Here is a 14,832-nt window from a genome sequence, read left to right on the forward strand (position 1 = left end):
TTCAGCAAATGTAAACATACAGCATCTGACATTCTTCATAAAAAAAAAAAAAAAAAAAAAAAAAAAAAAGAAAATTTAAACAAAAATAGGTCAGAATATTTGAAGCAGGCACGACAGTACGGGATTTCTACAGAACAGGTAACTTCTGGACATAATCCGTTTCAATCTAGGTAAACAAATTAAATGTTTTAACAGTGTCTAGATCTGAAGAAGTAAATGGCGACAGGAAACCACAGAGTACAACTGAACCCATATTCTGTTTACAGTAATCTGAGAAAGAAAAACTTCAATAAAAACATTTACCTGCAAGAATAAAAGCAGTATATAATTTGACTTACATCTCTTGATCATCGGGAAAGGAATAAATCAGAAAACTATGTCAATAAACTACTTCCATTTTTTAAAAAAAGTTAATTTTTTTTATTATTTTGAAGGTTTCATCCTAATAAATATGATGCATTTACACGTCACGTTATTGCTGACCGTTTTCCAGAAAGTTGCGGGTCGACGTTCGTGCTTAAAACTCGAGATGGACTAAAACTCACAACTGCAGACGATTAAAGTACAAATTCACATTTTCTATTTTTTTTTTTTTCCCCACGTCTGTCAAACCGTTTGAAAAGCTTCTGTACATACTGTAAGTTTATACAAATTAAAGTTTTTGACAGAAATGTAATCAGGATAACAGCTGAAGGTGACGATAAAACAAAAAACAATATATAGCAAGCTGTAGAAACTGTCAGGAACTTAGAATGACGCGCAACAATAACTAACTGATGAGGTGATTATTTTAATTTTGATTTTTTTTTCTAAACGACGGCTCTAAAAGTCTCAGTTAGGGACTCTCGGTCGCCTAAAAGTTCCTGAAATCAGTTATAATCACAGTGGGATTAGATCATTACAAGATTCGCGGCTCTTTACAGCACGACGGTGGGAACGCGGTCACGCTGAGGTCAACCTTTAAAACAGGAAGTAGCTCTGATGTCGTTAGTATCGTGACTGAGCGGAGAGATGCGACGGTGGATCCTGAGTATCAACATTAAGGCTTATCTCAGACAGTAAGAGGAACACTGAACTGTTTCACAGCTGATTTACTGACAAGCTTTCCATGAATAATCTTTGGTTGTTTTAGTGTGAGTGTGTGACCGATATCAGCAGGAAAGAAAAAAAAAGGCACATCATGATGTAGTTTTACCTGCGTTCCTCGCATTAATAAACGCCATCCCGTGAGTTCTGAAATGCGTGTTCAGGTCGGTCGCCTTTTCGAAGTGTTTGCCACACACCTTGCAGATGAGCGCTCCGTCCTCGTCCCTCCCGTGAGCCGTGGCGGGCTGGCTGGAGGGCGAGGCCGGGTCGGAACCGTTCAGCGGGCTCCTGTCGTCAAGGTTCTTCGCGCCGGCCGAGGAGGTGGACGGGTGCGCGCCGACGTCTTGTGGGCCGTCGCCGTGCGCGTCCCTCACCTTGTGGGTGATGAACCGATGGCGTGACAGGGAGGAGGTGGACGCGAAGCAGGCGCCACAGTGCACGCACTGCAGGTCGCCGCCCTCCGTGCCCCCTCGCCTGTGCTGGCCAATGTGCTCCATGAAGGTGGCCTTGTCCTCCGTGGTGAACCCGCAGGGGGCGCAGCTGAACCCAGACTCGGGCTTAGTGTAAGCAGGAGCGGAGGACAAAGAGGAGGAGGAGGGCCGTAACTTCTTCGCCAGACTCGTCCTGTCTGCGGACTCAGCATCCTGCTCCGTTTTCACAGCCGCTCGACGTCTCCGGTGAGACCTGAAGCCGCCGTCCTGCTCCGAAGAACTCTCAGCCTCGTCGGCTCTCTGTTCACAGACGATATGAGAATCTGGTTACCTTACAGGATGAGTCCTACTTTGACCTTTTTTATTTAGGAGCACGGAGCAAGTGTCTCACCATCAGCGTGTCCGGGCTCATGCTGTGTCTCAGCTGGACGTGCCTCTCCAGCATCGCCCGGCTGCTGAAAGTTCTCTTACTGTCCGAACAAAACCTGCAGAGCACACAACAAATATAATAATGCCTTCGTTGCGATGTTTAATCAGCATCGTATTTCCGCCGTTTTCTTTTCAGGGGTCGCCACAGCGGGTCCTCCTCCTCCATCTAACGCTGTCCTCACTCCAACTACCTCTTTGTCCTCTCTAACTGCATCCATATGTCCCCTCTTTGTCTCTTTCCTGGCAGCTGCACCTCTTATGAGCCAACAAAAAATGAGCTCAAAATTTGCAGCGTTTGACATCAACTGTCAGCTGAACATTCTGTGGAAAATCCCAAATAAATTGTAATCGTACAAAAACCAAAAATGCCAGTTCAGACACGTGAAGTCCAACTTTCTGTGACCCGTTTAAACTCTGAATGATGTTTCTACAGTGAAGTCTGCCTCAGCTACAGAGCTCCAAAGAGAGGCTGGGTTTTTCCCTCATCTGCTGCACCAAAACCCCACTGATCTCTCATCATATTTTAACTCGCAGCTTTTTGAAAATTTTGTCTAGTACAACGGGCAAGTTTGATTTCAAAGCTGCATGACGAGATGCAGCACGTGTCAAACTCCGTTCTGCATTCACACCTGACAGTCCGGTGGACTCGGTTCAATTTGGGACTAAAACTGCAGCATTTGTTCCATTTTTCAGCTGCTGTGGTTCGCATTCACACTGCACCGAGTCGATCGAGCCAAACCCTTTTAGCGACCTGTTCCCCCCACCCACCTGTGGTGGCGCTGCAACAAAATCTACTGAAGGAAGTGACAGGAAAACCTCTGAGGAAGACACCAAGCGCAACTTCCTTCTGATGGAGGAGAAAACAAAAAAGGAGTGGCGTCAAATTTTAGTGGTTTTAGGATTTTGTTTGTATATTTGTATGACGGCCTTTAATTCCTCTGACACCTGATTTAAATGAACGACTCGTGGACGTGCTTCTGGAGAATTCGATGATTTGATGAGGAGGTAATTAAACCGTTTAAATCAGATGTGTTGGAGCAGGAAAAGCTAAAACGTCCAGGACTGCGGCCCTCGAGGCCCGGAGTCTGACGCCCCTGAGACACAGGCAAACATTTTGAACAGGATCCAGATCTGTCAGTTCTCCATGCAGAGCTGCTGTTCAATCTGACACCTTTTTTTTTCCCCTTTCCTTTCCTTGGCAGCAGCGTTGTGTAATAACGTGGCTAAAGAAATGAGCAGAACTGAACACTTACTGGCAGCGGAAGCCTCGATTCATGATTTTGTGTTTGTCTCTGATGTGCCGCCTCATACTGGAAGTGGTTGTGAAAGAGCTCTCGCATTTGTTGCAGGGAAACTTCTTTAAAATCTACACAGTGAAAACACAAACACACGAGGTTCATTTGGCATAAAAAAACTCATTAGTGAGTCTGACTATAGATGGCTTCCAGACCTTGCCGTGCTGTTCGCTCATGTGGGAGATGTAGTCTTCCCGTTCTGTAAACTGTGTGCTGCAGGAGCGGCACTTCCACCCTGAGGGGGTCTTCACCCTCTCGGCCTTCGCCTTCTCCTTACCCATCCATTCTTCTTCTGAGCTCTCCAGCTTCACGGGAACGCGCGAGGAGGCAGCCGCAGAAGAAGGCTGCTCCTCTTTTAACGTGGGAGCCTTGTGCATCTGAAGAGCAGAGTTAAAGAAGATGAAAACAGTAACATCTAACAGCTTGCGCTTCCATTTTAAACATATAGGCGCGGATATACCTTGAAATGATCCAGCAGGGAGCTCCTCTGAGAAAACAGCTTGGTGCACTCGGGGCATTTGAAGACGTGCACCTTCTGGTTGGTTAAATGAGTGTCGAAGTGGGAGTACAGCAGGGGCTTGTGTGTAAAAACTGTGTCACACATGACGCATTTATAGATCAACCTGTAAAAGGAATAAGATGGGGGACGAGTTCATTTAAAGGAAAACCTTGTGTGCGAGCGTACGGTATGCGTGCACATTTGTGTCCCGTGTATATATACATAGCCTGTCCGTCGGTGAGGTCTGGATGCCGAGATGAGATGTGGCTCTGAATGCTGGGCGCAAACTTGAAGGCCATGGGGCAGCTGGGACACTTGTGGAACATGTCGCAGTGAGCCTGTTGGATGTGAGACTTCACCGAGTTCAGGCCTCCGAACACGACGAGGCAGCTGGAGCACCTGCAGGGGGGAGGAACAGAAAAACCAGACCGGTTCAGCAGTCTGGTGTTTCAGCATGCTCCCGTTTGTTTACGTGGCGGGGGGGGCGTCGTACCTGTACCCGATGCGGCGCGAGAAGTGCAAACAAGTCTCGAGCAGGTGCTTTTGAAACAGGGGCTGCTTGACCGTGCCCCCGCACTCCGGGCAGACGTGCGGGGCGCCGCCCTGGTGGCTGCGCTGATGTGCTGCGGCGCTGCAGCTGTTGGGGAGCAGCATGGGAGGAGAGCACTCTGTACACGACTAAACAACAGGAGAAGAAGAAAGGAACCAAAGACAGGAATAACTTGGTGCTCTTTCATCATGACAAACTTTGAGGTCTGTCCTCAAAGTTTGTAAATACGACTATAGAGGTTCTGTAGAAAAATACGCAGAGACAGAAGTATCTGCAATCTTATGGAAGTTATTTGACACATCAGTAGGCCACTTCCATATTTGTTGGGGAGTGTCGTAAGATCTCCCCCTACTGGACATATGTGGTTAAAACCGTTCAACAGATTATTGAGCTACAGCTGCAGGAGAGCAGGAGGACAATCCTGGTCCTCGAGGGCCACCATCCTGCATGTTTTACTTGTTCCTCTGCTCCAACACACCTGATCTGAATCAATGGGTGATTAACAGGCTTCTGCAGAACATGAAGAGGTGATTTAACCACTGAATCAGGTGTGTTGGAGCAGGGAAACAAGGAAAACATGGAGGATGGTGGCTCTCCAGGACCAGAGTTGCCTACCCCTGAACTAGACTGAAGAAATGAGATGGACACCTGTCAATAACACAGAAATGGTTAAATGAGAAACCATCGATTGTTTCAGAACGGGTGGACAACACACCGACTTTACATTATGGAGCGATTAACTTTTTCACCCTTCAGAAAAATGTGAACAATATTGGAAAGAACAGAAATGTTTCCCTGATAAGAAATCAAATCAAATCCGTGAAGTATTTTATGTACCATCTCTAACCAGAAAACCTGTGAAATGTTTTACTTCTTTCTTACTAAATGGCTCTTTTAACCATTTTGTTTTCTTGTTGTTGTCAGACGTTTAGAAAATGTTAAATGAAAACAAGTTTAAAAAAAAAAAAAAAGCAGGACATAACAGGTTAAATGTTTACACTCGTAGCTCGTATCGACATGTTTAACTTTCAGGCAATCTTTCTATTTCTGATGCGACCTTTGTGCAAGACGCTGCCCTAGTCGTTGTTGATGACAATAAACGAGCTGTGAATATTAAGGTTAAAAGTCCCCGTTTGAGGAAAATATTTAGAATTAACTAGAAGCACTAAAAGAACGCAAACCTCCACAGTTATTTTAATCATGTGTTTGTTGTGACAACCTCATCGTTTCTTGAAATTTTCATCAAAATCTGTTCTTTAGTTTTTAAGTCATCTTGCCAACAGACAAACCATCACTACAGAAAACAACCTCCTTGGCAGAGGTAACTAATGCTGCCGCAGAAGGAATAATGTTTCATATGTTGGAGTTTCATGTAGTAAACCACATACAATGTTATCCTTCAGCGAGTGAGCTCACACAAAAGATCTGTCGACTGTTTTTCGCCAGATGCAACCTGGGCTAAAACCTTCAGCCTCGGGATTACGAGACCGCGGCTCTGACCTTCGACCTTCTGCAGCCCTGGTGAACCATATACGATAAAAACTGAAATGACCGCAGCAGCAATCAAAAGCCTAGAAGTTTTCTAAACCGGGTTTATTGCCAAGTTCACACACACACACACACACACACACACACACGTGTTACACTCAATTTAACAAAAAAGTGCAAAAACAAAGTATGTTGAAGTATGAGACTACAATAAAAATGTGCAAAATATGAAACAGGCAGATGTGTAGGGTTTAAAAGTAAAACAGGCAAAAGTATTAAAAGGAAGTTCAGACAGTCTGAGTGAAGGTTTCAGTGAACTCCGGTCAGGACCAGGAACACACACACACACCTGCAGTACTTACAGTGCTGTGAGCTGGTTTGATTTCTTGAAAATGGTCAGAAACTTCCTCCTTGCTGCCGAACTGAGCCTGACACTCGGGACATTTGTTACCGGCGTGCTGCACCGCCTCGGCTTCTTTCTTAGACCCTGCCGCATGATGTGTCTGAGGAGCTATTTTGAAACTGGACTGGCCTGAAACCGATGATGACGATGTTGGTGCTGAAAAGACAAGAAGATAAAATAGATGAAGGAGGCAGACCCACGTAAACAACGAAAATCGTCCGCAGTAATTACATCCCGTGGATCAGGATTAAAGAAACAAAACGAACTGATTTCCTCACCTGCCGCTCCCGGCTCTTGCTGGCTGATCATCTGATCCACAGGCACGGGCTTCATGACGAGGTGCGAGCACTGCATGATCAGGCCCTTCTCTTTGTGCTCCCGGGCGTGCAGGAGCAAGCTGCACTTGTTGAAGAAGGCCAGCCGCTTGGCGCAGTGGTTGCAGGTCACCTCGATCCTCAGCGAGCGCCGATCGTAGTGCTGAGCCAAGCTCTGCTCCAAGGCAAAGGCATCGCCGCACTCCAGGCACCGATAACCCTGCAAGCCGACCGCACGGACCTCCGGTCAGATACCCAGGCTACTAATGTCGCACGGATTTATTAGAAATGACATCCATTCTCTTTACAGGCATAGGTTTGAGACGATAGAGACGAAATATGTGACTTCAAATGCAAATTAATTAGAACGGTAAGTTATTCAGTCGAGTGTTTGGGATTACCTGAAGGAAAGCTCACCTGTGCAGGGAGAGAAAGGCCCCACTCGGCTGGAAGAGGAGAGCTCAGGTCTGGTTTGTAACTGGGCAGCAGGTTCTTGTTGTTGAGGATCTTGTTGAAGGCTTCCACCAGGTTGGTCTGGCTCTTCGAAATGATCGCCCCCGTGCTGTTGACTATAGAAGCAGGTTTGCTGCCGCTTTGAGCCGGGAGCGCCGTCAAGGAGGCGCTCGCGCTGGTGAGGGTCTTTTGACCCAGGCTGCGCAGGTTGACTGCACTGGGGCTGGTCCTGGAGGAGGAGGAGATGGAGGGCAGAGCTGCGGTTTTTGTGATGCTCACAGCCGTCGGGGACACCTTGGCCTTGGCCTCCGCTGGGGGTTTCTCTTTACAGGCGCTGGCAGCGTCTTGATTTGCCGCAGCTGGTAAGTTGGACTGCTCCTTTTTGGACTTCGTGTTGTGGCGTTCCGGCGAAGGTTTCGCACAGTCCGTTTCCTTCGCGGCGGCCTTTCCACTCCGTTTAGGTGGCAGGCCAGTCACGGTTCTTGTGATGCTCCTGGTAGGCATTTTGATCTTAACTTTGAGCGGTCGCAGCGGGGAGGAGGCCGTCTCTGCCACATCGGAAGCTGACGCATCCTCGCTACCAGCACGGCAGTCTGCCTCGTTTGCTTTTTCTCTTTCTTCTGTCATTTTATCACTCAGATCTTCAGCATCTCCCGACTTCTCCTCCTCTTCTTCCTCCTCCTGACTGTGCTCGCCCTGAATGAGCTCCTCTTGGTGGTTTAATTTCTCCTGATTCAAAGCAGGGACCAAATCTAAATCAGGGCTGCTGTTTCTGCTGGCGAATACGAGACCGGTCTCACTGGGCGGCGGGCTCTCAGGCGAGTCTCTCTCATCGATCACGTGCTCGGGGTATTTCTCCTCCCGGACCACCGCTGAGCTTGTGTCGACGGCTGAGAGGAGACCCTGGGGTTTTTGTGGAGAAGCGATGGGAGAGCTGGGAGTGGAAGGCTGCCCGTCATCCTCATCCTGGGCTTTCGGGTTATTTGGCGACGAGAGGTCAGGAGGAGGAGGAGAAACGAGACAAGAAGTATTGTCATGGGACCCCAGCAGATCGGGATGTAATTTTGCTCTGCGTTTAAATTTGGGAGGAGAAGATGGTCCGGACTCTGGACTCTCCTGAATCACCAGTGGACTCCCCAGGTCTGGCTCTGAATCATCTTCGTCTTTGTCCAAGACACGCTTGATGTCAGTCTCCAGGTTGGCGTTCTGCGGCATCAAGGGGGACAACGGGTTATCGGGAGGATCAGCTTCATCGTGCGGAGGCAAGTGAGGCGAAAGGCAAGGGGCTGCTGCTGAGGGAGGAGATGATGACGTGTCCATCGTCGTAGACGTGAACGGAGAGCTCTGGGACCACGACTGGGTGTTGGACTGTCCCTCCTCGAAGCCGTTGGTTATCTGAGGCTCCACGGCGGCACCGGCTGACAGTTTGGGTCCCAGGTCTGAGGTGAGGTCCTGCAGCTTCACAGGAACCTGAGAGGCCAAGGCACTTAAAGGGCTGCCGGCCTTGTCCCTGACGGGTTTGTCTTCATGCTCGGCAGTCTCAGGTCGGACCGTGTTCTTCACGATGACGCTGACCCCGGACGGCTCGCTCTGGGGGGCCGCAGAGCCATCATGGACGCCGGGACCCTGCTCATCCCGGTGCACCTCCGGGTCGGACTGGATGGCCTCTTTCGCGTCAATGTCAGGGATGTCAAAGGCCGCAAGCAAGTCGTCGAAATCCGGGGTTTTCATGTCCCCCATCGCCGGCGGAAAGACTCCGGACCTGTGAGGGTGAGAACTTTATGAGTAAACCCCCCCGAACAGCTGGGGAGGTAACCTGTTAGCACCGAGGAGTCAAAACGAGAGAAAACACGCTTGGGACAATTAATTTACAGAGACTCGACTGATGCAAAACAAACAAGGACGGATGAGGAGCTGAAAGTCAGAGTTACGCCGAAGTTCACTGTCACGCTGCAACAAGTGGCGGCTAACGGCTAGCTACCTTTAGCATCGAGGTGCTAGCTGGCTCTGCTAACGCTAAAGAAAATAAATAAAAACAACCCTCCGAAAAGCCGTAAAAACAAATGCTTCAGTCCGCTCAAACACTCGGTTGCTGCAGGCCTGATATGCGTCGTTAAACGCGCGTCGTGTTTGCTGAAAGCGACGTGAAGAGATATTTTATTTACCTGCCTGTTAGCAAAGCTGGTTCCTGACTTTCCTCTCGGTCGCACAAGTTTGGTGTCAACAAGTTCGCGACGGCGGCTGCGCTCAAATAAGGACAGATTTATGCAAACTTTGAGCCAGATTTCCCCTCTTTTTTTAAAAATTTACTTCACATACAATTTATAAATACAAATTTACCAATTTATTACTGAACAGTCTATGTAATTATTAAAGTAAACACTTTCGGTTGTTTGGTTTTATTTTTTTTTTTAATATTAAAGTTGTTTGCCTTTACAAATAAAAGCCCAAATTGAATTTAATGAAATCACTACATGCATTTAAATGACTAATATACATTTATTATATTATATAATTAATTTTAAATTAGTAATTTCTTATATGTATTTGGTTAAGAAATAGTCCAACAATGTAATGTAAATTGTTTTTATACAAATGTATTGTTTTTTAATAAAATCGCCAAAATTATTAAAGTTTAAACAAGTGTTTGTGTTTATTTACAAACCCTAATATAAATAAAATAAAAGTGCTTTATTATTCTTGCACAAGAACTAAAATGTGGAAAATCTCAAGTACCTTGTGTGCAAATAGCACATTTGATTCGATGTATAAATGTGCTAGAGGGTTTTATTTGTTTATATTTGGCATTTTAAGTTTAGTTTTTTTTCCCATTTAAAAGTGCTTGTGACTCTAAAGCGATGCTTTAGGAGCACTGTTTTTAAAAATAAGTTGCCTTTAATGCAACTTTCTCCAAAGCTGAACTGATAATTGTTCTCGAGAGACTAAAAGGAGGACTCAGTTTTCTTTTTTTTTGTGTAAATTTATTGAAGAAACCTGTTCATGTTGCTGAGGAGTTATATTACAAAAAGAAAAGGAAAATCAAGCACATGCGCTCGTCACAGAAAAACAGAAACAGAAAACGTTCAGGTCATGAAAGAGTTTACACGGAAACGAACAGAACCTGTTCTCCGCTGAGAAGAGACGTATTCTTACTGCGCGACTCTCCGATCTATTTATCATACAGTACATCGAGCGTTTCCGTCTCGGTGCTCATTTCTTCTTCTCCTCGTCCTTCTTGGCGTCGGGCTTCGATCCCGCCTGGGAAGCCAGGGAGCCCATGGCGTTCCGGATGGCCTCGTTGTTGGGGTCGACCCCGGGGAGGTTTTCTAAAACGCTCTGAAGGAACTCTGGGTCCTGCATTACATCGTAGTCCTCTTCGTCCTGCACACGGAAAAAACGAGGGCAGTCTTTAAATCCGGTACTTAAAAAGACGCATTTTAACACTGAAGCGGACTGTCCTGACCTTAGCCTCACTGGGATCCACGTCACCACCTGTGTCCATGTCCTCAGCAACAAACTCTGAAGGACGGGAGGGGGAAAAAAAAACTGGTCATCTGTGCACAACTAAAAGAGTACAGATAATAAAAATAAAATTGGTTGAAAGATTCAGGTTTGCTCACTTTTGACTAGAACCTCTTAAATAAACAGAAGTGTTTGTAATTTTTAGATATTAGCCACATTTAAAACATCAATCTAAGCTTCAAATTTCTGTACAAAACGACGCAAACTGTCGAGCAAAAAGGAAAACTATGGAAAAACTCAAAAAAATAAAAATGTTCAGTAAGAAAGGAAAGCTGAAATGCATTTTTTCCAGGGAAATCCAGAAGAGCAAAGATGAATTTCTACCCGCTCCCGCTCCCTGCATGGACATCTGCAGAGCATAGGCGATCTGCTCGTCCTCCGTCATGCGGCTGAAGTCGGGCAGAGCTGGAGCGGCCGAGTCCGTCTGTGGAACAGACACCTTCAACAGGGCGTCGTCAGACTCTGAGGTACAAAGACAGGAAACAAAATCAGGAAAAAAAAATGTGTCGTTGACGCACTCACATTCATTCGTTCATCATGCTGGAGAAAAGCGAGCTGAACGTTAAAACGTTAGCTCCAGATGGTGTGTGTTTTCTCACCATCTGCAGGAGAGGAGATGTTGGCTTCGGCCGCTGACGCTACGGCAGCTCTGCGAGCTTCATCCTCCTGCCGTTGCCTCTGCTCCTCCATGGACACACGAAGAGCCTAGAACAAAAAGCAGACGACAGCAATGAACTGAATCGGCCCTGAACGTTGTTTGGTTTTACCACCTGATCAGAAAAATCTAAAGAAAATAACAAAAATTGCGTATAAGTCCTCGGCTTTTTCTTACCAGTGCCAGCTCGGGGTCTGCGCTAGGATCCACTCCAAACTCAAAGTCACTGGCGCCCAGGCCCAGCACGGCCCCCCCTTCCCCTGCCAGGATGGGTGAGGACAACAGGGCATCAGCCAGACTGGGCCCCGGAGGTACCGTGACCAGGTGGGAGCCTGCTCCCTCTTTACCATTCAGCGTGTTGATGAAGGCTGTCAGCTTCTCTGTGTTCATCTCCTGCAGGGGACAAAAAGGAGTCAGGAGGAGACCGGACAGCACAAACACCAGCAGGATACCTGGGATGCTGAGTGTCTGTAGAGCTCAGATAAATAATCACCTCCTCGCCAAAGTTAATGACATCCACATTGACTTTTTCTTTCTTCAGACGCTTTGCCATTTTGACCAACTGCAAAGAGAAAACACTTTAATTTATGCAAAAGCTGCTTTTAATCAAAGAGTTGATACATTTAAAAGAGAAATGATTTTGTGATATGTCTTAAATAGTCTGTTTGATAAACCACCACTGAGGAAGATGGGAAAAATTTAGAGGAAGCAAAACTGTACTCTAGGCTGTGCACATTGTTTATTGCACCTCTCCACCCCCACTGTACCCACCCTGACTGCCAACCTCAAGTTGGCAGTCTTAACTTTATTTAATCTACTGAGGAACAATTTAGAGATGAAGACAGGCGGATCTGGACCAGTTTTTTAATCATTACTGAGTTGTTGTTTTTTTTTTTATTTAGACCTGAACAATCAGAGCTGGAGCCTCAGATGTCTTCTGTTATAACAAGAGCTCCTGTGCAGGTGTCAAAATACAGCTCCAGCAATCTGGAATTTCTAGAAACTAAAATGAGGCAGCTTTCGAGACGGGGGGCCAGCGACTCACGTGAGGAAATGTTAAAAGCCCACAAACGCCCTGAGACAAGTCTTCCTTGTGAATGCTTTTCAAAAACTAGTTGTTAACAGACGCAGCCGAGTGAGATATTATCTTTAATAATGTAATAATGTTATTCTGTGATTTCTCATGGTTATGTATTTTGTGTATTTGGTCTTGCATTTTGGATTTGTTGTATGTTTTATGCTGCAGTCTTGGCCAGGTCACTCTTGGAAAAGAAGTTTTAAATCTCAATGAGTCTTTTTTTTCCTGGTTAAATAAAGGATACTACTACTACTACTTTAGTAATTGATTTATAGCAATGGTCAGAAATCCACCATTAGTTAAGTAGAACACAGGGAACTCACTTCCTTTTCGTTGTCCTCCACCGGGCTGCCAACAAATGCAATAATGCGCATCTTGTGGTTTTTGCCCTGCCTGTGCTTCAGAGCCAGCTATAGAGAGAGAAATGTACAACAGAAAGTAACGCAATTAAATTGTGAATTTCACTGAGTGTGTCACAAACAAATATATATAAAAACAGTAATCACAGGCCATTTTCAGTGCAGATATTTTTATGCATTATCACGTTTTAGCTGAATTACACTGAGATCACTTCTTCTGTATTCGTTCCATCTCAAATGGAGTTAAACCAGATATTTATTCTGCATTTATGTTCTTTTTCTGAGCAATCTACGAATCTTAGATCTTCACCACAGTCAGCAGTATGTTTGCTCCTCCACTGTAGTCCTGCAGGAAACACTTGTTATATAATAAAAGTCACGGACTCACATGTGCCACCCTGATGCCGGTGCAGAAACTAATGTTGCCTCGAGGCTGCACGGCGTGCAGCTTGGACAGTATCCTCCCTGTATCTGGAGTAAGTGTGGTCAGCACCTCACAGTTGCTGCACACGGACAAAAAAATAAATAAAAATGTTAAAATGTGACATCACTGTACACAATCTGTTCAAATGTCAGAGCACAACTTAAAGTACGGCGACTCTTACTTTGCCATGGTGATGAGGCCCACGTTATTCTCTGGGTTACTGCGGGTCTTGGAATGACAAACAATGTTAACTGCGTCCTGCTGAGCCTGCAGCCGAGTGGGCAGGAAATCTCCATTTCGCATGTATTCACTGTTGTCCACACTGAAGAAACAAAAACCAGTGTAAAGCGTCGCCAATTACAGAGGAAAATCCTGAAATCTAATAGACTGGACCAGGTACAATACTGTAGGTGAACTCCGCAGATTACATTTGTATAATATTTTGTGTAGCTTCGGTATCGCAGAGCCACATCACAACACCGTGTTGTACAAAACTTGTCTTTTAACTTTTTATTTTCCAAACCACTTTCCCACAACCTTTGAGAGTTTTTCCATTTAAGTCAAAGAAAATAGCAAAGGAAATAGTAAAATATAGATGATTGTCCAACCCTTCAACCAGACACCAGGCCTTCACAACAACATAAGAGTCCCGGGATCTGCTCATAATATTGATAAAGGGTCAAATTCTTCCTTTGTTTCTATGAATCTAATGCTATATTTGACATTCAGACAATGAATTTTCAACAATGGAGGCATCTTTTTTTTAGGAAAACAACATCGATTTTAACAACACGCAGACTCTGTTTGGGGTGTGTAAATATTACATTGATCTGATAGCTCAAACAAAAGGTAATATTATAACATGACGTGATGCTTTGGAGAAAAAATGCAGGTTTTGGTTTTGCTAGCTGGCTAATGCTAAAGGATAAAACAGCCGCTTTCATTCAGAGACAGACTCAACCCGACTTTTACTGTTCTGGATATCTAAACGTCAGGCCACAAGTAATGTAAAAAACGATGTCCAGAAGCAAACGAGCAAGTTGTTAAATGAGCACGAAAGGAATAAAAATAATAAAGGTTAGCTGCTAGCGTCTGGCTACGGTCAGGTTATGGAGTGACTCAGGACTCGGACAAGAGAAGTACAAAACAAAGCGAAGGACCGCAGTTTTTGAGTAAAACAAAGACGGTTTTACAAATATATATTTCAGTTTTCGCGTGGTAGCTTTATCTATGTTAGGTTAGCGTTTAATGCCTTTTAAATTTAAACACAAAATCTAAATTCCTTACCAGACCATAGTACTTTCAAGCACCATCTTGATTTTGTCGTTTGCGTCTACGTCACAGCGCGGTGGCTTATGGGTAATGAAGTCTTTGATTTAAAGCCACAGCACAATATACTACTTAAGACCAATTGGTGAGTATATTTTTAAAATTTTGTTACTTTTAGATATTATAGGCTACTGTACTGCGCAATAGACTTGTGACAGACTTGTTTGTAATCTGTTTTTAATTAATCTTTAATAATAATAATAATTATTATTATTATTATTTATTCAGGTTCTCTTAGGGACTTTCAATTTTTTGTTTTTCTTAGCAATAAAAGAACCAAGCTTAAATAAGCATTTAGTGGGATTTTTGTTATTAGTAGCCTGTCACTGAGCACATTTGCTCCCATTTTATTTAAAGAAAAAAAGGTAAATCTCAGCCAGGTGTGCAGCGTATCCTTAAAAGAAACTAAAGGAAGCTGTGGAGTGGCAAAACAATAAGAACCGAACCAAAAAAGATTACTTACAGTAAATGAAAGAGATGCCTTTAAAAGTACAGGTGACAGAAATGTAAAAACCCC

At 45.0% G+C, this 14,832-nt stretch overlaps 2 protein-coding genes across 3 annotated transcripts; both read right to left on the reverse strand.

The window, feature by feature from the left end:
• Positions 1-504: 504 nt before the first annotated feature.
• On the reverse strand, positions 505-9,224 carry znf687a (zinc finger protein 687a). Of its 2 annotated transcripts, none has more exons than XM_025007783.2 (11): positions 9,114-9,224; positions 6,913-8,710; positions 6,460-6,715; positions 6,141-6,337; positions 4,234-4,418; positions 3,963-4,139; positions 3,702-3,864; positions 3,397-3,618; positions 3,200-3,312; positions 1,909-2,002; positions 505-1,817 (listed from the first exon to the last, which is right to left on the reverse strand). In XM_025007783.2, exons 2-11 carry the CDS (start codon positions 8,686-8,688, stop codon positions 1,179-1,181), a joined length of 3,822 nt encoding a protein of 1,273 aa, XP_024863551.1. In that variant the 5' UTR covers positions 8,689-8,710; positions 9,114-9,224; the 3' UTR covers positions 505-1,178. The 2 variants fall into 2 exon arrangements, with proteins under 2 accessions (XP_024863551.1, XP_037836027.1); XM_037980099.1 differs by having other exon boundaries at positions 9,118-9,189.
• A 683-nt stretch (positions 9,225-9,907) lies between these two features.
• On the reverse strand, positions 9,908-14,340 carry LOC108241132 (26S proteasome non-ATPase regulatory subunit 4-like). The gene is made up of 10 exons (XM_017425077.3): positions 14,274-14,340; positions 13,168-13,308; positions 12,951-13,065; positions 12,527-12,613; positions 11,619-11,687; positions 11,303-11,518; positions 11,070-11,175; positions 10,795-10,932; positions 10,412-10,467; positions 9,908-10,329 (listed from the first exon to the last, which is right to left on the reverse strand). Exons 1-10 carry the CDS (start codon positions 14,297-14,299, stop codon positions 10,159-10,161), a joined length of 1,125 nt encoding a protein of 374 aa, XP_017280566.1. The 5' UTR covers positions 14,300-14,340; the 3' UTR covers positions 9,908-10,158.
• Between the last annotated feature and the right edge of the window lie 492 nt (positions 14,341-14,832).

Source organism: Kryptolebias marmoratus, linkage group LG16 (assembly GCF_001649575.2).
Source record: "Kryptolebias marmoratus isolate JLee-2015 linkage group LG16, ASM164957v2, whole genome shotgun sequence".
NCBI classification, from domain to species: Eukaryota; Metazoa; Chordata; class Actinopteri; order Cyprinodontiformes; family Rivulidae; genus Kryptolebias; species Kryptolebias marmoratus.